At 52.6% G+C, this 25,876-nt stretch overlaps 8 protein-coding genes across 8 annotated transcripts; 3 read left to right on the plus strand and 5 right to left on the minus strand.

The window, feature by feature from the left end:
- Positions 1-265: 265 nt before the first annotated feature.
- Positions 266-1,660, minus strand: J4E90_009553 (uncharacterized protein; the record flags this gene model as incomplete). The annotated part of the gene is made up of 1 exon (XM_051439072.1): positions 266-1,660. The coding sequence occupies one exon, from the start codon at positions 1,658-1,660 to the stop codon at positions 266-268; it is 1,395 nt and encodes a 464-aa protein (XP_051287149.1).
- A 2,199-nt stretch (positions 1,661-3,859) lies between these two features.
- Positions 3,860-4,714, minus strand: J4E90_009554 (uncharacterized protein; the record flags this gene model as incomplete). The annotated part of the gene is made up of 2 exons (XM_051439073.1): positions 3,860-4,292; positions 4,341-4,714. The coding sequence occupies 2 exons, from the start codon at positions 4,712-4,714 to the stop codon at positions 3,860-3,862; spliced, it is 807 nt and encodes a 268-aa protein (XP_051287150.1).
- A 195-nt stretch (positions 4,715-4,909) lies between these two features.
- J4E90_009555 (uncharacterized protein) lies at positions 4,910-6,073 on the plus strand (the record flags this gene model as incomplete). The annotated part of the gene is made up of 3 exons (XM_051439074.1): positions 4,910-4,976; positions 5,027-5,179; positions 5,232-6,073. 3 exons carry the CDS (start codon positions 4,910-4,912, stop codon positions 6,071-6,073), a joined length of 1,062 nt encoding a protein of 353 aa, XP_051287151.1.
- Positions 6,074-7,257: 1,184 nt separating this feature from the next.
- J4E90_009556 (uncharacterized protein) lies at positions 7,258-8,686 on the plus strand (the record flags this gene model as incomplete). The annotated part of the gene is made up of 3 exons (XM_051439075.1): positions 7,258-7,296; positions 7,344-7,971; positions 8,019-8,686. 3 exons carry the CDS (start codon positions 7,258-7,260, stop codon positions 8,684-8,686), a joined length of 1,335 nt encoding a protein of 444 aa, XP_051287152.1.
- A 5,495-nt stretch (positions 8,687-14,181) lies between these two features.
- Positions 14,182-15,066, minus strand: J4E90_009557 (uncharacterized protein; the record flags this gene model as incomplete). The annotated part of the gene is made up of 1 exon (XM_051439076.1): positions 14,182-15,066. The coding sequence occupies one exon, from the start codon at positions 15,064-15,066 to the stop codon at positions 14,182-14,184; it is 885 nt and encodes a 294-aa protein (XP_051287153.1).
- A 549-nt stretch (positions 15,067-15,615) lies between these two features.
- On the minus strand, positions 15,616-16,823 carry MCR1 (NADH-cytochrome b5 reductase; the record flags this gene model as incomplete). Its single annotated transcript, XM_051439077.1, has 4 exons — positions 15,616-16,059; positions 16,122-16,327; positions 16,380-16,704; positions 16,779-16,823. The coding sequence occupies 4 exons, from the start codon at positions 16,821-16,823 to the stop codon at positions 15,616-15,618; spliced, it is 1,020 nt and encodes a 339-aa protein (XP_051287154.1).
- A 1,191-nt stretch (positions 16,824-18,014) lies between these two features.
- On the plus strand, positions 18,015-19,463 carry J4E90_009559 (uncharacterized protein; the record flags this gene model as incomplete). The annotated part of the gene is made up of 1 exon (XM_051439078.1): positions 18,015-19,463. The coding sequence occupies one exon, from the start codon at positions 18,015-18,017 to the stop codon at positions 19,461-19,463; it is 1,449 nt and encodes a 482-aa protein (XP_051287155.1).
- Positions 19,464-22,186: 2,723 nt separating this feature from the next.
- On the minus strand, positions 22,187-24,624 carry J4E90_009560 (uncharacterized protein; the record flags this gene model as incomplete). Its single annotated transcript, XM_051439079.1, has 6 exons — positions 22,187-23,661; positions 23,708-23,960; positions 24,017-24,112; positions 24,166-24,282; positions 24,336-24,447; positions 24,506-24,624. 6 exons carry the CDS (start codon positions 24,622-24,624, stop codon positions 22,187-22,189), a joined length of 2,172 nt encoding a protein of 723 aa, XP_051287156.1.
- Positions 24,625-25,876: the final 1,252 nt, after the last annotated feature.

The raw sequence follows: 25,876 nt of genomic DNA on the forward strand, positions 1-25,876 counted from the left end.
TCTTTGGAATCCTTGTACTTTCCACGCCTTGATTACAAAACACTGATGCACGCTGGGGTATAAGATTTAATGATTACGTCGTCAGACCATCACATGCACGAGCTAGAGGAGTCCAAGAAGGCAAGTATCATGAATGATACGTACGTTTTGTGTAGTGCAGCAGCGCCGCTCCTACGGTACATCATTCTCCTTGGCCATTCAACGTCACCACATAACGTTCCAAGTCTTCCCCCACACGGAACGAACGATGTGTACCTCCCCCATATCAGCCCGAGCCCGTTTTTTTGATATTCCCATCCGCAGCCATATCAGCCATGAGTTTCTTCCGTATGATGGCATTCGTCCAATGCATCCTCGTCTGATAATACTTGGGCACACTATAGAGGAACCAGGCGATGACCCACGAGTATCCGACCGCATACTCGAAGCGGTTCAACCACTTCGAATCGGTGCCATATCCCAGCCACCTCCGCAATTTCTTCCACTGGTGCGCCACGACCATCTCGGTGATGATAGGTAGCATCTGTGCAACGTACCAACAGGCAATACCCCAGTGGTCGCTCATGGGGACCTGCTGCCATCTAACAAGCGCATGCATGAGGCCGGATGCGAAGAAGACAAGAGTGTTCTCGATCAACCGGGTTGAGATCGCACCGCGCTGCATGCCGAGCCAGCCCCTTGTCACGCACTTGATATGACCTGAGAAGGAGTGGTAGACATAGTTGTGCCAGTGCTTTGCCCAGTATCGTCTGACTGACCACGCGGCACTCAAAGAACCAAAGAGACTGTTAGACCACTCCTCCGGCCCGTCGAGTCCCGAGCCAACCCAAAGGACAGCGAAGATACTGTGATAGCCCTCGTACAGCCACATGGATGAAATGCACCAGTCGAAAGTGAACTCCATCCGCCAGGATATGTCTCTTCTGTCTAGGGGTAGCAGGCGGTAAAAGAAGGATAGAAGCGAAGGCGTAAGGTATGTGACAGGGTCTAGAACCCCTGGTGAGTAGTTTTCTTCGTAGTAGGTGAAGGCGCACTGGGCGTAGTAGTAGAAAACTGCTTTGAGTATGTGATAGCCGACGAACTCCCAGCGAGAGTAGCCGTGGCGGTGACCCATCGGTAGCGCAACACCGTGCTGAACGCGAGCGCTTGGTAAGACGGGCTCGTCGGTCTTCTTGTCAGTCGCAATGTATTTCTCTTCACTTGGCTCCTCCTTCGCCGCCGAAATTGCATCATGGGATGATTTCGGTAAAATGTGTCCCTGCTGCTCGAGCACCTGCGTGTGATTGCGATCGAATAGCACTTTGTATCCCTGTCTGACTCTCTCCTTCTTCTGCTCCCAGTCTCCCATATATCGCTTCTCTCGTGCGAGGACGGGCGCGAATTCCATGACGCAGACTTCGTAACTCATGTGGGCGAACCATATCAGGCATGTGCGCCCGAATGTGTCGTCAAGGTAATAATTTGGCGTCAAGTGGTCCGAGTACCGAAATGCATACCATGTTGGCAGGGCGAGGGCGAGGATGGAGAGCTTGCGGTAGAAGCGTGTGGGTGGCGGGAACGAGAGGATATAGAGTGCCCAGAATACGGTAGTGGTGAAGCACACCGCGGGTGTGATACTGTCGGTGATGCGCCAGTTGTCCTTAACGTAGCTGCCGGGCATGGTGGGCGAGGTCTCTTCTAGATGGTCGGCAGTCGCGAGACACGTATATGAGAAGATTGAAGCTTCCACGGCGTTACGAGTACATATATTCAAGAATATATGAATAGCGGGGGTGTGGTTCGGAAGTTTGGACGCGAGATCGAGTGGCCCAAGGTTGGTGTTGTGGGTACCTACGTGTAGTTGCGGTAATGAGTAGATTTGTCAAACGCGCCTGCCTGCCTGCCTGTGAGAGGATCTCGTAATCGCGACTGTCGTGTCTTCGAGCAAAGGTGCATCAGTAGACGAGACAAGTAGACGCAGGCTCTCACTGCTCACTGCTCACTCACCTGAAGTACGCTTCGCGTGCCTTCCAATATTGGGTCCAAACTCCAATGGTGGTGTAGGTACCTTCACTGCATAGTGCGGCTCTGTCTCACCAGATCAAAGTATCCATGAGCTTCTTGTACTGACCTATAGCGTCTGCGATGCATGGAGATGAGGAAAGAAGAGAGTGTGAGGGCTATGTAGCAGCTGAAACCTGGGCGTGCACGTGTGCAGAATAGAATGTGGGTATCATGTGACCAAGGCGCAGTGGATATCAGGTGTAGCACCCCCTTCAAGGGAAAAGCCGAACACCTTAGAGCCTACATTAAGATGAAAGCTTGCGAAGTAGGTGACCTGACGGCGACGTAGGCTCCTAGGTGTTCAGTTTTTCCCTTGTATGAGGTGGTAGGGTGGTTTGAATGGGGTTGAATGGTGTTGGGTGTGCCAAAGGGCGCATGGACATGGTCACGTTAATGGATGGTTCTGCGAGCCATGCAATGAAGCCGACTTTGTTCGCCTAAGGTTCATTCAAATTGCCCACTGAGGTAAGCCCTCTTTGTATCGCCTTTGCAGCTCGATCCCGATCGCATCTCTTATTCCATATTGTGCAGCTCCTGTACAGATTGCGTGATGGGATGACTGGCCGGATGTTTACTTAAGACGTTCACCTTGTGAGTCGCGGTTGATTGCGAGGGCCGGCTGCTATACAAGTAACTTTGTTAGTGCTAATTTAAGGATTATAGAGGGGCTAGAAGGTACTTACGTTGCTTACGACGAGAACATCTTCCTTAGTAGCGGTGATGTTGATGTCGTGGTAACCTAGGACGGGGACCTCGTGAGACATATTAGTATATGTAGTAGTCTCGGGGCGATGACAACGCTCCTGGCGGGATACTGCCGCAGGAGATTAGGTTGAGAAGAACGAGAGTCTTGGCGTGGTTCTTCGAAAGTCGTTCGATCTAATGTACAACCGGAGGGAGAAGTGAACTAATTATGCTTTCTATGCAAGAAAAAAACTGAACAGCCTAGAGCCTACGTTGATGTTAGGTTACCTACTTTGCAAGTTTTTGTCCTAATGTAGTCTGCAGACCTGTTCAGTTTTTTTCTTCTATGTGGTGCAACCTCGGTTTGGGCCTCGTCTAGGATGCTTCTCGTGCCAGGGCTCCAGTCAGTCCAAGAATCAACAAGCCAGCTTGTCGTATGGTGTAGCAGTAAGGAAAACCACCCGCAGTGTACGCCAATGGCAAACGTTCATAGTAATTGCTATACCACCAAACCATCTCTTGATGTATGCTCTCCAGTTGTGGTTACATTGACACCGAGATGAACATGCGGGATCGTCTGCTCCAGCTAGTAAGTCATTCAAGCATACTTCACCCAAGTCGGATATCACACATAATTTCAGACGCGTCACCATCGCATCATCCGACAAAAAGCGATCAGAAGAAAAAGGAAAGAGGAGATAACCACGGAACGGATACAGGGACAGCTGAAGATGTGTTGAATTTCTTTGTTATTACTACGCGGTCTGCCAAGAAAGAAAAGCATACTGGCCGCATGAGGTCTATTGGCAGACCGTTGTGTATTGTTGAGACAACACAGAGTTCCGTCTATGTTGAGGCTTCGGGTGCTGAGGCGGATGCAGCCCAGACGGACGCCCAGCCACAAGATGTGGCGCGTGACGTTTCGAAACCAGTTCCAGATCGTGGCGCATAAAGGCTACGCGGCCTTGCAGTGTCGCAGCCATAGGATCGGGTATATGCAGAATATGGTGTAACGCGGGTGCTGCCGTTGCTTGTGGACGCCAAGGGCAACTTGTGGTGTCATTGCGGCACCATGCGACGACGCAACGCTCTGTTGCTACTCTGAGGCATCGTGGCTGATACTTGGAGGTTTTCACATGCTGGCATACTTGTCGTGACTAGACTTGACCTTCATGTCCAAGGCCGTCTCGTGGAAGTTGCCTTCGACTCTGGATTTTCGTAGTTTCTTGACCTCAGCATCGTTCAGACGTCGGCCAATCTGGTCCTCGAGCTCCTTGCGACTAATTTTGACATTGGCCTTTTCTTCCTTGCTTGCCTTGTTTCGCGGTTTGAAGCGGGCTTGCATGCGGATGCGGAAAGTAGTGCTGAAGCTTATGTGTTCGGCGTCGCCGCGTGGCTCTGGGCCTTTGGAGGAGGATTCGTCGATGGTGAGGAACAGGTCGCGGGCAGTCTGGAGGGAGAAGGCAGAGGGATTGTCGGGTACAGGGATGACGACAAATGTCTCTTCGGGAGAGATGGCGGTTGCAGTTGCGCTGAGGACGCCGAACTTGTCGCAGCTCAGATATCTATGCCGGATTAGCCGCGCCTTCTCTATACATGCCGGGGCTCCTTACCTTCCGTGATGGCCCTTCAGACTAAGCTGCTCGGTGCCAGCGATGCGATTCGCGACAAAGACCTGGCGCACATCGTGGGGTTCGGCCGTCGCGACATCGCCGTCGACAATGTTCTCCAGCTCGCTCGCAAAGACCTTTCCATTGGCGTCGCATGCCAAACACGTGCTCGGTGTGTCGGTGGGCAGCACAATGACTACGGGACCTGTGATGTCGCTCGGCGCATCTGCGCTCACCCAAGAGTCGTCATGCTCCGCTTCGGCAGGCGCGCTCGTGGTGAGCTGCTTCGACGGCTTCTCGTCGGCGTCGTAGGGGTCGGCAGCTTTTCTGCGCTTCTTGACCTTCTTGTCGCCTTTGAAGTGCAGGGCTTTGGGCATGGCGATGGCGTTGTTGGTCGTCGCAATCAGGCGTCGGAGGTGAGAGATCGGAGCTGGCCGAGGCTGCAGCAAATCAGGCAGGTGCAGTCGAGGTGCGGACCAGATGGGACCAACCGCGCACTACAACATCACGATAAAGTCGCAGTGCTACATAGTGAAAACCATCATCCACGCCTATCTTGCTAGACGACTAACATGGCCAACGCTAATGCTGCAGTCAACCAGAGCGCCGTCGCCGTGGGTCTTGACGCCCTGAAGAATAGTGAGTGGTAGCTGTATGGTTGTGACTCAGCTTGGCTGATAATGCTCCAGATGATGTAGACTTCTCGCTACTTGAAGAGGCCTTTGGCTCGTCCAGCCTGGGAATCATCGTGGTAAAGGATCTCCCGTCCAAGTTCCATGAGCTGCGACATAAACTACTATCGTACGCCTCTGCTCTTGGAAACTTACCAGAGGACGAATTGGGTAAGCGCCACTAATCAACTCTACATCTGAAAGACCACTGACATGGCACTAGTCAAGCTCGAATCTCCAGCATCCAAGTGGCTGGTTGGCTGGTCTTGCGGAAAGGAGACGCTCAAAGATGGCAAATACGACACTCTCAAGGGCTCCTACTACGTCAACTGTGCTAGCGGGTTCGAAGAGCAGCAGAAGTCGGTTGCTGAAAAGTATCCATCCTTCCCAGAGTACACCGCGCCGAATGTGTGGCCAGCTCAAGAGCTTCTCCCAGGCTTCGAGGAGACTTTCCGCGAGCTATGTACCCTCATCATCGACATAGCTGCATTGGTTGCTCGTGCCTGCGACAAATACGCTGAAGCCAACATCGATGGCTACCAAAAGGGATACCTCGAGCATGTAGTCAAGACAAGTGTCTTCACCAAGGCCAGGCTGCTGCATTACTTCCCCAGTCCCTCGCCCGCCCCCAACACACCCAGCGGTGACGAAGACGACTGGTGTGCCACTCATCTCGATCATGGATGTCTGACCGGTCTGACATCTGCCATGTTCGTCGACGAGGCCACCAATCCGCCAAAAACAGGTGCATCATTCTCGCCCCTACAAGAACTGGATCGCTCACCGGACCCCAAGGCGGGTCTCTACATTCACTCCCGTACCGGAAACGTCACAAAGGTCAGCATACCTCGAGACTGTCTCGCGTTCCAAACAGGCGAAGCGCTCGAGATCATCACACAGGGCAAGTTCAAAGCCGTTCCCCACTTCGTGAGAGGCGCGGCGACTGGGGGAAAGGTAGCGAGGAACACATTGGCAGTGTTCACCCAGCCGAACCTGTGGGACAAGGTCGACGACAAGAGAGACTTTGCAGCTTTTGCCAAGGAGATTGTTGAGAAGAACCACTAGGGCTTAAGCGGTCATTGTGTAGCGACATCGCAGATCAGTAAATAGATAAGATGTAGTAAGATTACATCAGGTATCTCACCTGCTCATCTTACACGGTGCCAAGCTCCCAAATCATTTAGCCCAAGGTACCCGTGGACCTGAGTTGGCGGAGTTCTCCAAGAACGGCTGCATGCTGACGGATGGTATTTGGGGGTTGTCAGAATCCCATGCAGCCTCCAGGGCTTGGCCTGACAGCTGTGGCTCGTCACGACGCCAGCGCTAGCACCTGTACCGTCGAAGCTGAAGAGCCTCATTTCGGCCGCCCACGCACGCATAATCCAACGCGTCGTCGTCTACGCACGCCATCGTCGTCGCAGCGCGCTAGGCGACGTCGATGATACGCGCTACATACATTGCGCGGCCTCGAAAGTTGAAACACACAAAACAGCGGCTGTCATCTAATCTACGTCGACGATCCCGCCCTGCACTGTCAGCCGCCAACCAAACGTGGAGGGTGGGTACAGACGCTGCGTTGGGCCCGAACTTTGCGCCACACGTCCAATGTCCTGCCACGGCCGGCATGCATCTCTGCGCAACCTGAGGCACCTTTCCCGCCCTGCGCCCGTCGCCATAGCCGTGCCAACACACTCGCTATATTCGTTTTCTTGAGTGCAGTGCCGGCTTCCGGTTGGCGCGTCGTCGGCCACCGCCACAGCGAATTGCCCATGCAGAGGCTTGATGCCAAGACACTGAAGGCCTGAAACCGGTGGGGTCTATTCACCATCCACCGACGAATATTACGCGGCCACCCATGCTGGCTCGGCGCTTGTTCCCCCTTTCAGCCCCAACGCCAATTACACGGCCAAAAATCCCTATTCCTTCTCGACGCATCTCTATCATGCCAAGAAAGCGTATCCGAGATGCCGTCTTTGCATGGGGGAACTTGCTTGCACCCTTGCATTCCACTTAACCTCCTTCTTGGTTCGATCCAACCCACACCAATGCAGCCTCTATAGCTGTCACCGTCGCTCATTTTTCTTCCTTCTCTTGGTCCTCCTATCATTCCTTGGGCCTGTTTTCCCACCATCAGTCGTTGAGTCGTCTGCATGCATATGTCTTTCCTAGCAAAGGCCCCGTTATCGCTTGCGCGCGCCACCATCTCGAGCCTTGCTACTCCTCTGGAACCCGCCGCTGGTCCTGGCAAAATGGCTTCCAACAACCGCCAGAATGTTACTTGGGTTGAGGTGTGTAATTATGATATGGTATGACAGACACCTACTAACATGTATAGGGTGTTCGCGGAGTTGCATCCTTCTGGGTCGTCGTAACACATTTATGCAGGGCTTGGGACTACAGCCTGTGGTCGCCACGAGACAACGAGAATGCAGCACCCCAACTACTGCAGCTACCTTTCCTCCGATTACCGTTCCAAGGTCGTATTGGAGTCACAATGTTTGCCTTCCTCACCGGTTACGTATGCGCCATCAAACCACTCCGACAGGCCAAATCCGGAAACATCCCAGCTGCGCTCGAGACACTGGGCAAATCTGCTTTCCGCCGTCCACCGAGGCTGATTATGCCTGCGACTATTGCCCTGGTCATTGCGTGGTTCTTTGCCCAGCTGGGTGCTTTTGAGGTTGCGCACCTCAGCGACTCCCACTGGTTCCGCCGTTCCGTCCCTACCAACATCGGTGGTCTTGACACGGAAATCCCACGCTTGATCAAGAACTTCCAGACCTCATGGTCCGGCGCCAACAACGAATACGATGACCACCAGTGGGCTCTCTTGCCTCTGCTACAGGGTGCTTTCCTCATCTACGTTCTCTTGTTCGCCACCGTTTTCATGAAGTTCCGCATGCGCCTCTTCACCTGCATGGTTCTGTTCCTGTGGTACTGGATGCGCACCAGCCCGGAAAAGGGTATGTGTAGATATCTGAGTTCCTTGACTCTTAGCTGACATCGTTAGAAACCTTCGAGTGCCAATTCCTCTACGGTGTCATCCTCTGCGACCTCGGCTCCGAGAAAAGCTTCCGCGAATTCGTCAACAGCCGCGTAAAGGCCCGCCGCATCGCGACCGCATTCCTCATCCTCCTCGGCTGGTACGTGGCGTGCTACCCCGGCGAGCACTGGGAGTGGTCGACTTGGTCTGTTCAGCTCAAGAACATCGGAGACTGGATCATTCCTCAAGGCGCGGCAAGCTACCCTAAGCGCTGGACAGCCATCGGATGGGATCTGATGGTCACTGGAATCTGGCTATCGCCTTCCTTGCAGAGCATGTTCTCGAACAAGCTCTTCATGTGGGTTGGCCGCAACAGTTTCGCCGTATACCTTACCCACGGAACGGTCATGAAGGTCGGCCTCGCGCGCCTGATCTACGGATTCAGCACCGCACCTTACCACGTCGAACAGCCAAAGGACGGCCAGGGCGAGGCCATCGAGCACTACATTCCCCGGTCTACCAACTGGTTCGTCTGGGCCCTCGCTATCCCCATCTTCTTCGTCGTCGAATACACCATCGCCCATCTCTGGACCACCTACGTGGACGCACAGTGCGCGAAAGCCACCAAGTGGCTCGAGGACAAGATGTTTGAGAAGAACGAGGATGAGAAGCACGGCGCCGCCAACATGGCTTAAACCAACACAATGCGCAATATTCCAAGCATCAGGAGTTACAGATGAGAACCTCCTGCTCGATTTCCCTTGTTATCGGATTTTCTTTTTTGGGTTACGATTTCCTTTGTCGGTTTCATCATCATCTGCGGATACCAATATTCGTCGCATTTCACGGAGTTTTTGGTGTCGAAGACAACCATCATAAAGCACAGAGCTTTCTTTAGATGAAGCAAATGTCCTCGTGTCGCAACGACAAGATACATGTGACACTGTTTAGCGTAGCGAATAGCGAGTCGAAAGTTCACCAAATTATCTAATTCAAACAATACATCAACTCCAACATCTCTGCGCGATCCTCTGCCAACGTGTTCTCATCTCAGCAGTAGCATCCGATCTTCATTAATGCGCGGTGAGACTGACAATTCCCCGCAGATCACAAACCACGCAGCGATCTCAAATCTTGGCCGCCTCATTATGGAAAGTATCGCAGCAGACAAAGTCATGAAGCCCGAACAAATCAAATCAAAATAAAAGAACCGAGTTAATTACGCCATTGCCAATCCCCGCCCTCATCACCTCCTTCCGTCAAGAACCCCTTCCCTAATCCAATCTCCGCCTTTCCCCAATCGCCTCCATCGCAATCCTTCAATGACGTAGACTTCCCTGCACGCCTGCGCAAGACCCTCTTTCCCGCAGGAGCACTCTGGCCCACTCTAGGGCGACCAAGAAATCCACAAGACATCACGAGCCACATGCACAACTTGTTAAGCTTATTGCCAAGCTCGCTGCTAAAATGCCGCGAAGGGGGCCTTTAGCCACAAAGGGTCTTCTTGGCGGAGGTTGGAACCGGCTGCTGCCAATTATTACCGCTAGCTGTGGCGGTGGGTGTTGTGTATGCGTGTGAGGGTGTGCGAGAGAACGCATGGTGCCGTGGCAGTGGGCGCGTGATGTTGTTGATCTGGAGGAGGAATGAGAGTGTCTTTCTGGCGCATGGTCTGTGGTATTCCCATCGTCCGCTGTGATCACGCATCTGGAAGGTTGTGGGGGGCAGTAAGAGCAGGGATGCATAGGCTTGCGCTCCTTTGCGGTCTAGGCGGAACAGACCCTGCGATGGGTTTTCTACCGAACGACACTCTCGATGGATTTTTTTGCTCAACGACGTCATCTCCCTTTCTCCGCTTTCGCTAACGCGGAGAATGTCCTCTTGTGGATTGAGACGGTCCGGACGGGTATATTGACGGTCGTATATTGGGCCGTTGCATTGTCACGTTCTTCGTTGTTACGCGCCGATACGATGAGCAGGACGTGTCTTGGGTACTTGGCGGATGAGGTTTCGCATGGTTTCAGCTGCCTGAGCAGTTGCAAGGGAGTCTGAATGGACTCCGATGTTGAGGAAAGGAACGCGCGTAGTTTGCTGAGTGAGATTCGGCCGCGTATGACCTGGCCTTGTTCATGGCATCTTCGTACAACAGTTGTACAACATGGGCAAATACCTAGCTGCAAAGATGAGCTCGGAAGGGGTAAATGGCGACTAATGAATGAACAGGCAGCTTTCTAAGAAGAAAGGAACATCGTTTCAGACGCACGAGGAAGTAAGTATTGAGAGCATAGGTGTATATTCTCCTAAGCTTAGTTACATGCATCCTTCTCTCCGCAGTGTCTCATACGTCCAACACTCATCTCTTTCTCTTCTCCCCGTTTCCTCATGATGCTCAATCCATCAATCCATCAGCCTCTCAATGCCAATACTTGGACCCCCCGTAAAAAGTCCTACCATATATTTGGCCCCGCGGGTTTATGCTGGGTAGTCGTCTCTGCTGCGGGTTACTGGTGTAATATCTGCGATCTCAGCCTTCTGGCATTATGGAAGGAAGTCTAAAGGCATTCCTTGGTAGTTCAAATAGTCTGTCGCTTCGATAATGTACTTCGTATGGACTGGGGATCTTCGGTTGCGAGATGTATGTGTTGAAGCTTGATGGCTGTTTGGTGGTAGTTATCTGTAGGTGTTGTTTAGGGATGGGGTATGGGGTAGAAGGCTTTGGTAGATCAAGGGACTTGTATGATTGCTTAGTGGCTTGCTTTGGGTATCGTGGACTATGGACTGTGGACTGTGGTATGAGAGAGGTAAGAGAAACATCGCCGCGACGTTTTATACGCCTGGCTTCTTCAATACCGCAGCATGGAAGAGGACAGTGATGACTGCTCGCGGGAGGTACGTCGCAGCTACGTGTACGTTAACAGCTGTACATGTCTCTCATTGAAATCACCGAGGGCCGCTTTGTTGGCAACTTTGGTTTGAACAGGCAGCTCTTAGAATAGATACAACGCGATATTTTGGTGAGACAGGATCAGTAGATTCGAAGCACGTAAAGGTAGACATTTAGATAATGCAGGTGTGTATAAACTCATTCAAGCTAAGTTACATACATTCTCCTCCTCGGTTCACCACACGTCCAGAACTCATTCATTTCTCTTCTTCCTGCCTCCTCACAGTCCATCACTCCATCACCTCCAACCATAATTCCAAGTGCCGTCCATGATGCTCCTGTGATCTCTCACCCATATCTGGCCCCGCGTGTTCATACGGGGTAGTCGTCTCTGCCCGTTAAAGTCTCGTAAATCCCCTCGGGTTCCCGGCATCATGGGAGGAAGTCTGAGACCCTGCCTTGGCATTTCACTCAGGTTGTGGCGGGGATAAGCAGCTCGGCCTTCATAAGGGTTGATGGGCATTTTTTGGTCGCTGGAAGGCTACCTGGGAAGGTAGGCGTACTGTGGCTGAATGTGAGTTTGGTGTCGCTATGTGTGGTTGCTTTCTGGGTATGAGTAACGAGACTTCGGTCGATGGAGTAAATTGTATGCTGGCTTGGTTGCTTGCTTTTTGTACTGTGGATTGCGATATGAAGAAGGTTAGAAAAGCATCGCAGCGGCGATATATATGCCTGTCTTCATTCAATATTGCAGTGCGCATGAGAATCGCAACCACTGCTGGCGGAAGGTGTGCTGTTATCTTGTAGCCGTATGTATGCTGGTAGCTCTTCACGCACTCGGGTCAGGTCATCAAGGGCTGCTTCAAACAGTACTTGACACGGTGCCTTGTTTTCGTACGGACACGTCGGAATATTCAATGAAGCTGTATACAATGCTTGACTGTTGGAAGTACGTTTGCTCAATATTAAACAGCGTGTCTCCCTTGCTTCAATATCACTAATAGCAGAGTGAACTAATAAGACGAGGTAGCAACCTCGCAACACTAAGACAACGGGTTGAGGATGACTATAGATATTGAATGCTTCTGAGGGACCCGGAGAAGCGGAGTAGAGAACGATCACCACATAGACATATACTCACAGTAGGAACGGGTTTCGAGAACGCGAGAAGCATAAGCTGAGATAGTTTGATATTATCACATTACAGAATACCCCCGTGCCTTCTTCCTTTCCACTCTCCTAGCAAAGCCTGCAAACACGTGAGGCACATCACATTCAGTGTTACCCCTTGACTTCCCATCTACCTCGGAGGTCCAGGCCCTAACCACCTCCCCGTGGAGCTCCATCCGTAGCCCTGTCCGCCTCCCCCAGGATAACCTCTTGGCCCATACGATGATGAGCCCGGGGGGAATAAGCCAGGAAACTGCGATCGCGGACCAGGCAGAGGTCCCCGAGGAAAGTCTTGCTGTCCGCTGTAACGAAACCGTTGATCTTGTTGGAATCGCTTGAAGTACTCCATTTCCCCTATCAGGTCTTCGTAGGAGTCTCGTGGCATTTCTGAGGGACTTGCTGGAAAGCAGGGCTTAATGATAAGTGTGTTGTGTTGTGTTGATCGGTTGGCTTGGGTATAGTAGTAGAGTTTTGCTTTGGATGCTGGAGTGTAGAGAGTAAGGAGGAGGTTTCGCGAAAGGTTTTATATGCCGCATTGTTAGTGAAGAGCGTTGGATGTGGAGAAAATGTATTGTAGGCGGTTGTGCAGTGAACTCGGTCGTTGGTACCCGTGAAGATGTATAGCGCAGGTTGGGTAGAACGATATGACATTGTATAGAGATAGAGAGGACGCGAAGGAAGCCTTGATATAGCGTCTACATCGGTAAAAGTCAGCGTTCGATAGCTAGACACATAAGTTATATATGCCAAAACATACCCCCACCTTGTGCACGAAACAAGATTAAATAGGTCTGCAAATTACATTAAAATAAGAACATGCAATGTAGGTAGTCTAGCACTAATATAGGCTCTAGAATCTTTAGTGTTTTCTTAAGTTAACGTGTCCTTTCCCTTCCAAGGTTCATACTCTCAATCAAGTAACGCGACACAACCTCACCTCAGCTATGCACGGCCTTGCACTTCTTTGCCTTGCAATCCCTTTTATTCATCATATATCTCTTTTTATTTCTAGTTTCACAAACCCAATACCCATCGTCTTGAAAGTGGCGTCTCATATGCTTTCCCCATTCATCATCGTCCATAGCTCCAGCCCATACACCCTCGTACTCCCAACAAATCAGACAGCTACGCCTTTCAGCTCCATAGTTTATGCTAGCCGGTAGGTGCGATTCGAGTATAAAGGAACATGAAAGTCGTTGGTACGTCGACCAGTCTTGATAGTATGATTGGGGGTAAGACAGCTTGATGGAAATGCCACAGTGTGGGCACTTATGCTGATCTTTGTGAGGCGAGTAGAGTGGCTTGGTTTCGGCATGACGTATAGCGAAAGCCCCGGGACAGAAACCAGGGTTCATGTTGAGGAGGTGTTTGATACACATTGACCAGGTCCGTTTCTTCTGGCGACAAGGCCGCTTCGATAGTATGCGAGCGCATGTTGTGAGTGGATGTATTTTTCGACCCTGTGTTTTTCCGGAACCAGCGTCTACAATTTCAATCTCGCCTTCTCGCAGTTCGATCGTCTTGTCAAGGGTACCGTGCGGTTCTAGGCCATTTCGCCGTTCAATCTCGAAACCACGTGCGTCTTCGTTATTCTCGATGTACGCATTTGACACACGTACCCCACCATCCGAACGCTCGCTTCCTAAAAGCTCATCCTCTTCTTCGGGACCTTCGCCATCAAGTCCGTCCTGAAATCCAGAGTCTTCTTGAGCGTATACCTCATCATGGTCATTTGGTCCAGCGCCTTCGCGCGCGAGCCAATATGCTACGCGAATGGCACTTCCTCTGCGTTCTGCTGGGGTACTGGGATATGTGGTTCTGCGGATAGGGGTGGTGTATGGGGATGAATGACCGGGAGTCGATGAGTAGGGTGGTGGAGGACCCTGGGCATCGTCCATGGCGACGGCTCGGCTAGATCTTCTCGATCCTTGAAGTTGCATTCCTTAGCTTGAGTAGTTGAGCAGCCGAGGGAAGGCGAATATCTTATGGAGGATATCAGTCGTTTAATGGCGGGGTCAGTGATGTAATGTGCGCGAAACCCGTATGGGACAGGTCGCTTGAAGCGAATATGTCTACCATGGTACATCCGGTCTCTGGATCTTATCTTTCCAACACAGTTCCTCCCAATACTGTCTTATCTTAATCCACGCGTCTTATCCCCACAACTCTATTCAACCTAGCCTCCACCCCTTCAAGCACCCCTCTTAGATCTTCAACATCTCTCCCAATATCCGACACCATACTAAACACCTGGCCCACCTCATGCGCCGTCCGCCTACCCTCCACTCTACTCAACACTGTACTAAGGTTAATCACTTCAGCCTTCCTCCGTACCCACAACCACCTCCGTTGAAGATCGCAGTTGGCATATTCCAGACCTAGACGATTGCTATTACGCATGTGACTAGCTGGGGGAGAATCATCGTCATCGGAGTGCGGGTAGTATTGCGCTGCGTATGGTGATTTCTCAGATGGAAACGGCGAAGGTTGAGTGGACCACTGCGCCGAGTCCTGGGATTGGTATTCTGGTTTCAGAAAGGGATACTCGAGATCTCGGAACTTTTGGATGAGGTCGCGGATGGTGACGCGCATCACGCTCAATGCTTCTTCCTCGCCGCTTGAGCGCATACTCTGCATGTCGCGGTCGAAGTGCATGGTCCTTCTTTTGCCGCCTCCCCTCCCTCGTCTGCTTCTTTTTCGACTTTCGTTCACAGTCTTGCCACTACCGTATCCGCCGTGATACTCTTCGGAATCACTTCTTGCGCTGGGACCGCGGCTTTGGTCTCTCAGTACGTTCCTCAGTCTCTTTCTCACTCTTCTCAAATGCCTTCTTTCTTCCAACAGTCCTTGCTTCAGGCTTGACAACATATTTTTGATCTCTTCTGGTGCGGCATTAAGGGTCGCTAGATTCGACCATGTGACTTTGAGTAAGGTGGCGAGCGTAAAGGTGAAGGAGATGAAGCCGATGATGGTTGATATCATGGATAGTGGGGAGAAGGCTGTGTGGGATATTGTCACACCCATCTCGCAGTCTATGTCGCCTGAGGGATCAGTGCTAGTAGTGCTGAGTAAGCCTGGTTCGTGGAAGGTGGATGTCGTGGTACAGTTGCAGGTCGTCGATGAATTGGACCAATGGGCGCCTACGCAACAAGAGATGTTTGTTTGGGTTGTGGTTGCACGGAAATGTCGGCAGCAGGCGTTGTCTACGTCTGCAAGACATCCTCCGTGTGGAATTGTTTCCAAACGTCACGATTTGATCAGGGCAGGTCCCCACGGTTGCTGGCGCCGACCCAATCATTTGTAAGCGGAAATAGCCTGACTGATGCTATGGTCAGCCAAGCTGGCACATTCAAGTACGATGGAAATGACTTTCTTCCTTTTGTATCGAGCGTGTTTGTGAGACCGACAGATTTGACCACAGTGCCGTTTGCTGTCTTTGCAATATCATATGAAAGCAGTGTTGGGCCAGGGTGACAAGCGAAAACCGCGTCTTTGCATGTCTACATTCGCTCTTGCGAATTAATTCCATGGCACATACTACCAGGTATCGTACACTTTTATATATACACACGTCTAGAACTTGTAGACCTGGTCCTTGCTGTAGCCAAGCTCCTTCAGCATTCCGTCAAGCTCGCCCTGGTCGGACGGGCTCTTCTTGCCTCCGCTAATAGCCTTGTACATGCCTGGTGGTCCACATACGAACAGCTTGATCTTCTCGCCTTCCTTGGGCTCAGGCAGAACAGTCTTCAAGAGCTCCTTGGTAACGTGTCCCTTGCCGCCTTGCCATGACTCTGGTGGGTTATCCAGAACGTAGAAAGCGCGGAAGCGCTGGGGGTATGTGTTCTCCAACTCCTCCCACTCGCGCTTCAATAGAATGTCCTCCTCTGAAACGTTGCCGTAGATGAGCGTAACCTTGGTCTTGTCCTCGGGGTTGCGGAAGATGTGTCGTGCGGTTTGCCACATGGGTGTGATACCGGTGCCACCAGCGATCAGGGCAATGTGCTCATGCATGTTGGGCTGTGAAAGAGGTTTCAACGTTAGTGCTTGCTTCACGACTAGAATATCGAGGAGGCTCGTACCTTCCATTGGAACTTGGGGATAGGTCCCTTGATGTCTAGCCGTTGGCCTGGCTCCATGTTGTGCATGTGCTGAGACATGGGGCCGTTGGGGTAGGCCTTGATGATGAAGTCGACAGAGCCCTTCTGGTCCACGTCGCTAATCGGGGTGTATGGTCGGATAACTGGCTTCTGCATCTCGGGGCCCTTGTACTTGGTAATAACGGCCGCTACGTGCAGTCAGCATGTGTGGTGATCGAGACATTCTGCTGATAGACATACATGCTACAGGCAGACCGCTCTCCATGTCCTCCTCCGGCAGCTTGAAGCGCAGCTTCTTGGTGTTGTGGTTGACGACTTCGATGTTCTCTAGCGCAAGCGACACGAAACCCTGGTCGCCTCCAGTGAAGGCCTTCTTGACGGCGCCGGTGGAAGAGGGGATCTTGTTGGCCTCTTCTGATGGCGGCGCATTGCCCTTCTGCCCTGACGGCGCGTCGCCGCCCCTCATGAACAAGTAGGCACCGGCGAGACCGGCAGCGCCGATACCTGTGTAGAGGATGCCATTGTTGCCGCTCTTGGGCGCCTCAGATGCGTAACGGCGGACTTGCTATTTTCTGTCAACCTCCAAAACTGACATTGGCGATTTGTAATCTCGAATCAGACGGAAATGTGAGCGCATACCTGGTGCAGCGTCTTGGCTGGGCGGAATACCTGTCTGGCAAACATGGCGAGACGAATTGGTATGAGAGGAGGGGAATGGTGATAGAATTGAGGTGTTTGGAAGAACAAGCGTTATCCGGGTGCAGGTGCTAACGACGGAGCTCATCGTACGCTAGCGCCAAGCAGTAAACGTCATCGCTGTTTTGCCGGCCCGTCTGAACCCAACCCTCATCCGTCTCCCAGTGCATCTTCAACACTTCAACAGTAGTGCGACAGTCCATGCTATGTTCATCATGTCTGATTGAATGCCACTGAGAATTTCCACGGAATATCATACAGCGGTAGTCTGCACTCCATACAACAGCTATGGCAGAGAACGAGAAAGACCGCTCCGCCCGGGATCCATCAGCGACAGATTGAGCATGTTTCTTCGGCACCTCGAGAAATGGACACAATGCGCGGCACTAAGCACCAACTGAACAATATACACACTAGCCACCTCGCGACGAGATGCTGACTGACGAGGCCTCTGGACATCCTGTCGGCTATGCAGGACTGCAAGCAATATGGCGAGGCATCACATCGCAGATGCCCCAACACGTAACCCGGGCCTGTCGCGCCACGTTCGCGGAAGCCTGTGTCGGAATCGCCATCAGCACGATATTTATTCAGGCTGAGCGCGCTACATGTTTAACAATACCGGACGGACTAGGTTGACATTGTCGCATTGTGCTGTTCACAATGGGTCAGCTGCTCACGCAGAACGTCTGAATCCGCACCTTTCGACTCTGGCCGCTCTGAACATCGCCCCTCAGAAGCCTACAGAAAGTAGAAACAGCGAGCAATCGGATCTGCAATGGTAGAGACCGCGTGTCCTTAATGGCACAGACTGGACCCTGGCGACAAGTGAAGGGGAGAAGCTCGGTCCAGCCAGCTCACAGTGACCGTCGGACCCTACTATGTCATTTCGGCTGCCACAGATCTCTTAACTACGACCCTTTCTTCGCTGTTTTCTTTATTCACCTCCGGTACAAATATACAGCTTACTCTAACGATGTGGACTTGAACAACTTTAGGCGCCTATTCTCGAACGAGTGCGTTTCGCATACTTTTCGGGTCGCTAGAGCTCTTTAGGCGAACCATCAACTGTCGCCCTCAGACCGCTGGTCGCAATCGAATCCCCACGAAGAACTACGATTTACTTACTGGCTGGAGCCAGGATTACTGCCGGTGCACACAACTCTCAATCGCGTCGACATGGCTTCGCAGTTTCCGACACTAGCTTCAATGCGGCAACCATGCGAGCACAACTATACTTATGCACCGAACCTTGTCCCTGACTCAGCACTTTCAGTCTGCGCAGTCTGCATCACAGAGGCTCGCATTGGTGAAGTAAAGTTCGCGACATTTGCGTTGGCTCGCCGCGGTGGTATCTTCGAGTCCTCAAAAGCAGGGCCAGAGCTGCGTACGAATGGTATCGATGACCTAGGTTGGATGTCACACAAGGATTGCACCAGCCGGTGGAAAAGGGCAAAACTCGATTGTTGGAGACTTGTTGCGAACCTGGAGAATCTACGAGATGAACAGTTCGACATGGCTGAGGAGTGGGGAGTCGACGAGGCGCTGTATATTTGGGAATTAGCAAGAGACGAATGTTGGAAGGTGCCTGGCTGTCAATATTTGGAATACCCCGCTTCGAAAGAGGTGGATTTGACATCACGATCGCCAGCTATTGAGAATGTCTCGGAGCCTACGCCCCAGGAAGAAGAAGATTCTGATGGTAGTTGGGAGAAGGTCAAGCGCAGGTGGAAGAGGAGGTCTCAACAGATCTCATTTTCAGACGACAACGAACCGCTGGATGTCGATCAGATGAATCTAAAAGAGATGGAAGGAGTCAACAATAGGCTAGCAGATGCAAGGTCGACACCCAGGAACCGCTTCGACAAGATCGTCAAAACCAGTAGAAGCGCCACCACAGTAGCTGTCGCACAAGCCGTGAGCAGGTCTAAAGGCTTACTCCAAGGGGACACAAAACAAGTAAGGACATCTCTTTCGCTGCCTCTAGTCAACTTAGCGGCTGATGTTTTACAACAGTCCGCTTCTCTCCCTCGCAAATCAGTCAGTATCAACGCGCAAGCCACCATCCTCCCTTGCGATTACACTCCAGCTACGACGATGTCACACCACGAGCACACAGTCATAGAGCGGAGCCGCGACCGCCCCACTTACAGTCGAAGTTCCCGTTTCTACACGCCCTCATGTTGGGCGAGTCCAGAGGGCTACGAGAAAGATGACACCAGTCTTTCCAAGAGCTCTTGGGCGACTGTTGACCAGCTCCAGAGGGAATTCGCGGGTCTGGAGGTAGACTCTGAGAAGAAAGAAGAGGTGCTTACTGAAAGAGCTGAGGAAGCTGCCGCCGAGCAAGACAAGAAAGCTAACTTGAGGAAAGTAAAAGACAAGGCCTTTCGCGCACGGCGACCGCCATGGCAAGGAGAGAGGCTCTTCCATGATAGCTGGCAGGGTGCTGAGCTTCTTCACATGAGAGACTACTTCAAGAAGGCGCTCGCAGAGGATGCAAATTTGTCATCACTGAGTCAATCGCACCGCAAGGCATTGGCGAGGGGTCTTCATGACTGTGGTAGTGCTCTGATGCAGGAGGAGAAGCAGAAGGAGAAGAAATGGGTGGATGCGGAGAGTGAACGATAGGTAGTACAAGGTACTGTTTGCGGTGTCTGTGAAGGAGAAGGGTCAAGGATGGAAAGAGGCGTACCTGTATGCGACCAAACGTTGAAAATAGCTACAGATCTTCCATACACCGTTGCGAAGTATAATTATGGGTACACGTCGCTGTCCCTTCAACATGACAAACTACGCTGTCCTTATCTTTTGTCACACTTTCTGACCCGTCAAGTGCAAGTTCAATCACCGCTCGAGGGTAAAAAGTCTCCACCGCTACACGCAACTACAACCTCACCAACAACGATACACAGCATACAGGAAAGTCATACCGCACGCTCAACCCAAATATCTACGCTAGCAAAAGCAACACTTGTCCGTCCAACTATCTACATATTATTGTCCCACGTCGCCTCTCACTACCATCCTCAAGAGTTACCTACAAGCACGTACGCCAAACAAACCATGCCCGACAACCCCTATCCCCAACGAGGCGAACATCGGTTGTGGTCGCAATACGGCAGTACGCCCCGGCATGAGCTTCCCAATAATGGCCGTCTTCTCGCACCCATCAGACAGCCCGATGCACATGGCAAAGTTACTCTTCCAGGCACCCAAACTAGATGGTTCAATGATATGGGCCATGCTAGCGGCGTAAATCGCGATACAGATCACTGGCATGGAGGAGGTCAGTGGGATGAGTACAAGTCGCCAAACATGGGTAGGGGTGGATGGGGATGGGGACCTAGGTGGAGAGTGGGATGGAGTAGCGTTGAACTTGGTTGAGAGCTGTTAAGCAGCCTATTCGAAGAAATCTAGTCGCTACTGATACACTCATTGCGTGACTCACTACCCGTATTGGGATATCTGTGAGACCGACATATGGGCCCGGCCTAGAGGAGAGAATGAAAAGCCACCTCGGTAGCCCCCCGCAGAACTCACGACTAACACCGCTCTCTGATATTCCACTTCATCCAAAGAGCAAACAAGGAAGTTTCGTAGTCCAGCATTGGGGTGGCTTTGCGCCGCTGTTCTCTGACACCAGCATGGCGAGCTCTCATCTCTTCCTGATTTTGTATCAATCCTCGTCTTCATTCATCGTCGATAGCGAAGATACGGAGACCCAACCCGTGTGTAGTTCAATCGTCAAGATCAAAGACGATGAAATCTAGAGTACCTGGAACGGTGTACCGCATGATAGTCTTGAGAATTGTCCCTGGTAGCTGCTTCAATCTGGATGACTTTTGTTCACGTGTAGGACCCCAGACTAAGCGACCGTCGTTACTGCTGCGTACAAAGTCCCTTGAAGAGACTCCGACCTCATACGCGTTCTTATCCTCATGATAATGCAAAATATCGGCTGGCGAAGCAAAGTTGACTATTCCGTACTGGTCGTCTCCATCAACCCAGATGGAGCGAATCAAACGACCAAAGCCAGCGTAGCGTCTAAGACCGAGCTCATCTTTGGTACTGAGATCGGCGATTATCTCACCAACGATACTTGCCGAGGTTGACTCCAAGAATGATAATCCCAAATAGGGCTCATGTACTCTCTTATCGATTTCGATTCCTGATCTTGTATACTCGACGCGAGATTCCAGGCCAGGACGTAGCCATAAAGCTTTAAGGATTGGTGCGCAGTTTGTCCTGCCAGCTATGTCACACTCATCCGGACAGAGTGCGCTAGTGTCGATGACAAGTCGAGTCAAGAGCTTGTATTGGGAGCCAATACTCTGAAGCCATCTCACAGCGGTGCGTAATTGGCGGAAGCTTCCATTATGGCGATGTGGAGCCACCGTAATGCGAATCTTTTGACGCCCGTAAAGTATACTTGCGGCTTCGTGGTAGACTTGTCGACAAGTGCGCAGTAGTGACATGGGAAGACGAACATCTCGGACAGCGAACGCATGCTCTTGAATCCGTTCAACATCAGCGGAATCTTCTTCGGAATCTAAATCGTCGAATTCTTCTTCCCAGACGGGCTGCCTTGTGTACTCATACGCGTCGATGATAACAAGCTCATCGTGCAACACAAATGCGTATTCGTAGATTGCGTTGCGAATCTCCGGCGGAAGTATAGTGAGGAAAGACGGGGTGCTCGAGTCCTGTGGTACCGATGGGCCTTTCCGAATCGGTGCGGCGATACGCATGACCGCGCGAGTGGTAGGAATGTAGGAAGGCCTCGCAGTGTTAGTTCGAGAGTGATGTGTCGCAGCGGCAGCGAGCTGCGAACCCACCAGTTACTAGGTTGTTGGTATCGATTGTCCAATTCGGGATGTGGGAGCGGTTCGTCGTAATTGGGGTGGAGAGAACAAGGAAGCTCGACGAGAGCGGGCGTGGATTAGGTGGTAGAGAGGACCGTGCGTACAGACAGACGTGCATGGGAAAAGCGATAGCTCCTATCGTGGCCCCCGAATGAAGACGGTTACGTATTAATAAAGAAAGCAGTCACACTCCCAAGGTCGCGTCGGTAAGAATGGGTTATTATTCGTATATAGTATCAAAGTCGTAAACTTGGCAATAGGCGTCATGAGAGCAGTAGAGATAGTAAGAAGGTATACACAGAAGCGAATATGCAGGATCCGTAATCTACAACATGCGATGAAACTATGCTGGGACCGAATGATACGCGCACTGAAGAGAGCGTTGGGGGTATATGGCGGAAATAGAAGAAAAGTGCCCATCCAAATAACACCCATGATCTGAAAAAGCGTCCAAGATCCGAAACGAAAAAGGTCCATGCGTTAAGTGCGTTAGGCGTTGATTATGAGGTTGCGCTGACTGGTATCTTCAGGATAGGCCCCGAAGACGAAGCGATAGAGCTCGCGCAGCCACTTGAATGACTCGCTGCGGCCCAGCCATTGCACCGATCGTCCAATCTCAAGTGCCGTCAGCCTGCGGAGTGGTTGAGTGTGAACGCTTCGTAGTGTCGGGTCTGCAAGAACAAGTTTTCGGTAGCTCTCGAACAATTGACTTTGCCACGTCTCGGCGCCGAAGCTGTTGGACGGTAAGGCACGAATAAAGTCTGGGAGGGGGATCTGGCGGTTGTAGCCTGTGTTGATGGCTGCCTTGATGATCAGCCCTTTCAGGCGGACCAGGTTGGCATCCTCTCGACCAGCGGTGGCGGTAGAGGAAGTGTGTTGTGAGGCGTCAGAGTATGTGGAAAGGTTGGAGGAAGCGGATGACCAACGATCATGAGTCCGCGTCATGCCAGCTTCTGGGCCGAGAACAAGTATGTTTGGCACGTTGGGCTCATCTGCGGGCGAGAACTCTTCGCGGTCATCGAAGATGGTTGTTGGTGTCTCTGGCTGCATTGGCGTCGCATTTCTCGATTGAATGGCTGAATGGTACGACTCATTGACACTGGAGGATCGCCCAGACCGTTCCGAATACGCAGTCTGGGAGCGATGTGTCATGGAACTGCGACCGACCGAGAAGGCATACTGAGTGGGTCGTGGAGTGCCGCGATCAGGCCGCACTTGTGTCCAGCCTTCACGGAACAAGTCACACAACTCCCAACACGCCTGAATTGCCGAGCCCAGCAGTTCCTCGTCGGCTGGCTTGCCATCCCGGCTGTTTTGGCGGAGACTAAAAAGCATTTCTGCCAGCGACCAGCATGCGTGGAGTAGTGAATCGGTCTCCTCTGGAAGAGAAGTACGCTGCTTCATCAAGCGATGGCATAATGTCAGGTAGAAATCCAGAGTGCGTTCACGGAATGTCTCGGGTAGCGTGCGATCATGTGCGTTGTAGAGATGGTTGTTCAGCTCAAAGCTGACTCTGAGCACCGAATCAGAAGCCTCATCGCCGCGTTGACGCACGTCGAATAGTGCCTGACAAAAGTCGCGGCAAAGCTCCAGTGTTGGTCGAATTTGCGTGGAGGGGTTCTCCTCTCTACTTTCGTAGAGCTTCTGGCAAAGTCGCCAACACGTTCTCCAGGCATGTTCTTGCATATCAGGACTTCCACCGGAGTAGTGGAACATGCGTGTTCTGTGGTGTTGGCTCAACTTGGCCAGCGAGTTGCAGAGTGTCCAGCATTCGTCCAGTGCGCTTCGCAGGGCCGCCACTTCCTTCTCTGACTCTTGAATGCCGTGGATCGCCTGACCCATCGTTTGAGTGCCGATGGACATGGACTCGCCGTCTTGCGATTGTGATGACTGGCTGTCATCCTGTTCGATGACGGAGCTTGCAGAAGAATCAGTGGTAGCATGGTCGTCGTACTCGGCGATATCTGTGCATGTTAGCGCGTGTGCCTCCCGATATGCACGGAAACGTACCCGCGAGATTCACGCTTTTACGAACGCTGCGCCGCCTCAAGTCCTCCTCGAAATCCTGTCTTGTCTGGGCACGCGGCGTACTGCGGTCGGTAACTGAGTTGGACACGGCGGTATCAATGGGCGTAGTGTAGGCAGAAGATGTGTGCTTGTCCTCGACATCCGGAAGCATGTTGGCTTCAGGCGTTGACGGCGATACGACAGCGGTGTTATCTGACGTGTTTGCGCTCGACGACCCGCCAGACGTCATCCGGTTCTGGTTCTGGTTCCCACGTCAGCCATGTAGTGCAACCATAACAGAAGGGCACTCACGAATTGCTTGAAGGTGTCGGGCGCATGGATAACAGACGGCGGGGCATCGTCCGAGTCAGCCCTGCGCACGGCGGTGTTGAGCTTATGGGTATGGGGCTGTCACAGGTTAGATGACTGCAGGCAGGTGCGGTGGAGGGTTGGCATGATACCTTTGCGGGCCCGTCCTGGCTCGCCGGGCTCACAATGTCGTCAGTGCCCGGCGATCTGATATCGCTCATGCCATCTTCGCTTGCACTTGGGTGATTGACTTGGGCATCGTCTTCGATCTGTAGTGGGGTCAGCCCCGCGCGTTCGTATATCCACCCACGACGCGACGTACCTCAGTGTGATCGGTATGGCTTGTGCCGTTGCTGTCGACGGGCGAGGGGTCGACGGTCGCCGGATACGGGCTGGGCGGTGGTTGCAGGTGGTCGGACGTGTGCCCTGAGGATCTTGGGGAGTCCATGTTAGCGGGCAGTCGCCAATGCTCTCGCAGCGAGGGCGTCGCACCTATTTGAGAAGACGTGGGCGAAGGTGCCCGGTGAGCTGGGCGAGTCCGTGTAGGGGCTGAATGCCGACATGGACTTCAGGCCACTCGGTGACGGCATGAGCTGCGTCGCGGTTGCCATGCCTCGCGCTGCTCTTGAGGAAGGCACAACAGAGGCTGCGCCAGGACTGCGCCGGATCTACGCTGCGGTGGGAAGGAACAATCGCGCGTGGTCTCGCGATGGGCTGCCTATCACTCAGACGACGGGGTTGGCGAGGCTGAGCGGCGGGTCACGAATCAGAAGGGAAGGCGCGAAAAGGGTGGGCGGCGGGCGAGCGCTTGCGTCTAAGGAAAGAAGGACGGGACGAGGCTTATCAGAGCAGGCCAGCTGCCGGGAAGAGGCTCAAGGTGCTTGGTGCAGAGAGGTGTCGTTGTTTGTTTCAACACTGCGACTCTGCCTCGGTGGAGACTCTCAGCGCAGACAGGCGGCAGGCGGCGTCAATCGTCTACCTAGCAGCAGCAGCGAACTGCTCGCCCGCCCGTGCACTACGCCCGCTTACAACACCTGTCCGTTCACCACCACCGCTGGGCGCCGCAGACGAATCGCCGCCCTGGGTGCTGCTAAGCTTCAGGGATGCACTGCAGCTTAAGCGCCCAAACCCACGCTAGATGGCGGGCATGGTCAGCGATCCCGCGCCGTGCGTGCCAGAGACACGACACTGGATCCTCTAGAACAGCCATCGCTACCAGCCTGGCTCCCTCTTCCGTCTGCTGGTGCGAACCCCTCCGATCCATTGTCCTACCTGATGCCGTCCCGCGGAAAGCAAACGGCTGCGCGGCCCTCCAAGGTGTAGGTAAGCAGCCCCTTGGCATCATCTATTCACCCAGCATTAGTTCCTCGCATGGCGAACGTTGCTGCAGACGACTAGGGCCAGGCCTCCTTGAGACGCTAATGCACCCTTCCTCAAAAGGCTCCATCAGGTGCTTGGAGACAGCACAAGTGTGCGGCACAGTCACGGTGCCCTCCTACCGTTTGCTCTGTCTCCAGTCTGGCCCCATCGACATCGACGTGGCGGCCTTGCATCAAATGAAGGCCTGCGTGGTGTGATGACTTCCTGCTCGCAACGGTCCGTCGACACATGGCATCCCAAGAGCCTCTTCTTGCTAAATTTGTAGGATCGTCATCGGTATCGCTCTTCCACTAGTTCATCTCCAGATTCCCCAAGCGTATCAGCGTCCCCGGCTACCATGGGCTCGGATGCTTAGATTGGCCAATCGAATCCCCAACTTTTCGACTGGGACACGAAAGCATACAATTTTTTCTCCCACCAACCTACCACAGCTCACGCCGCGCGTATCTTCGATAATTCCATTAGTCTGGCCTACAAGCAGCT

The sequence above is a fragment of the Alternaria incomplexa genome (genome assembly GCF_024043165.1).
Source record: "Alternaria incomplexa strain BMP 0042 chromosome Unknown scaffold_16, whole genome shotgun sequence".
NCBI classification, from domain to species: Eukaryota; Fungi; Ascomycota; class Dothideomycetes; order Pleosporales; family Pleosporaceae; genus Alternaria; species Alternaria incomplexa.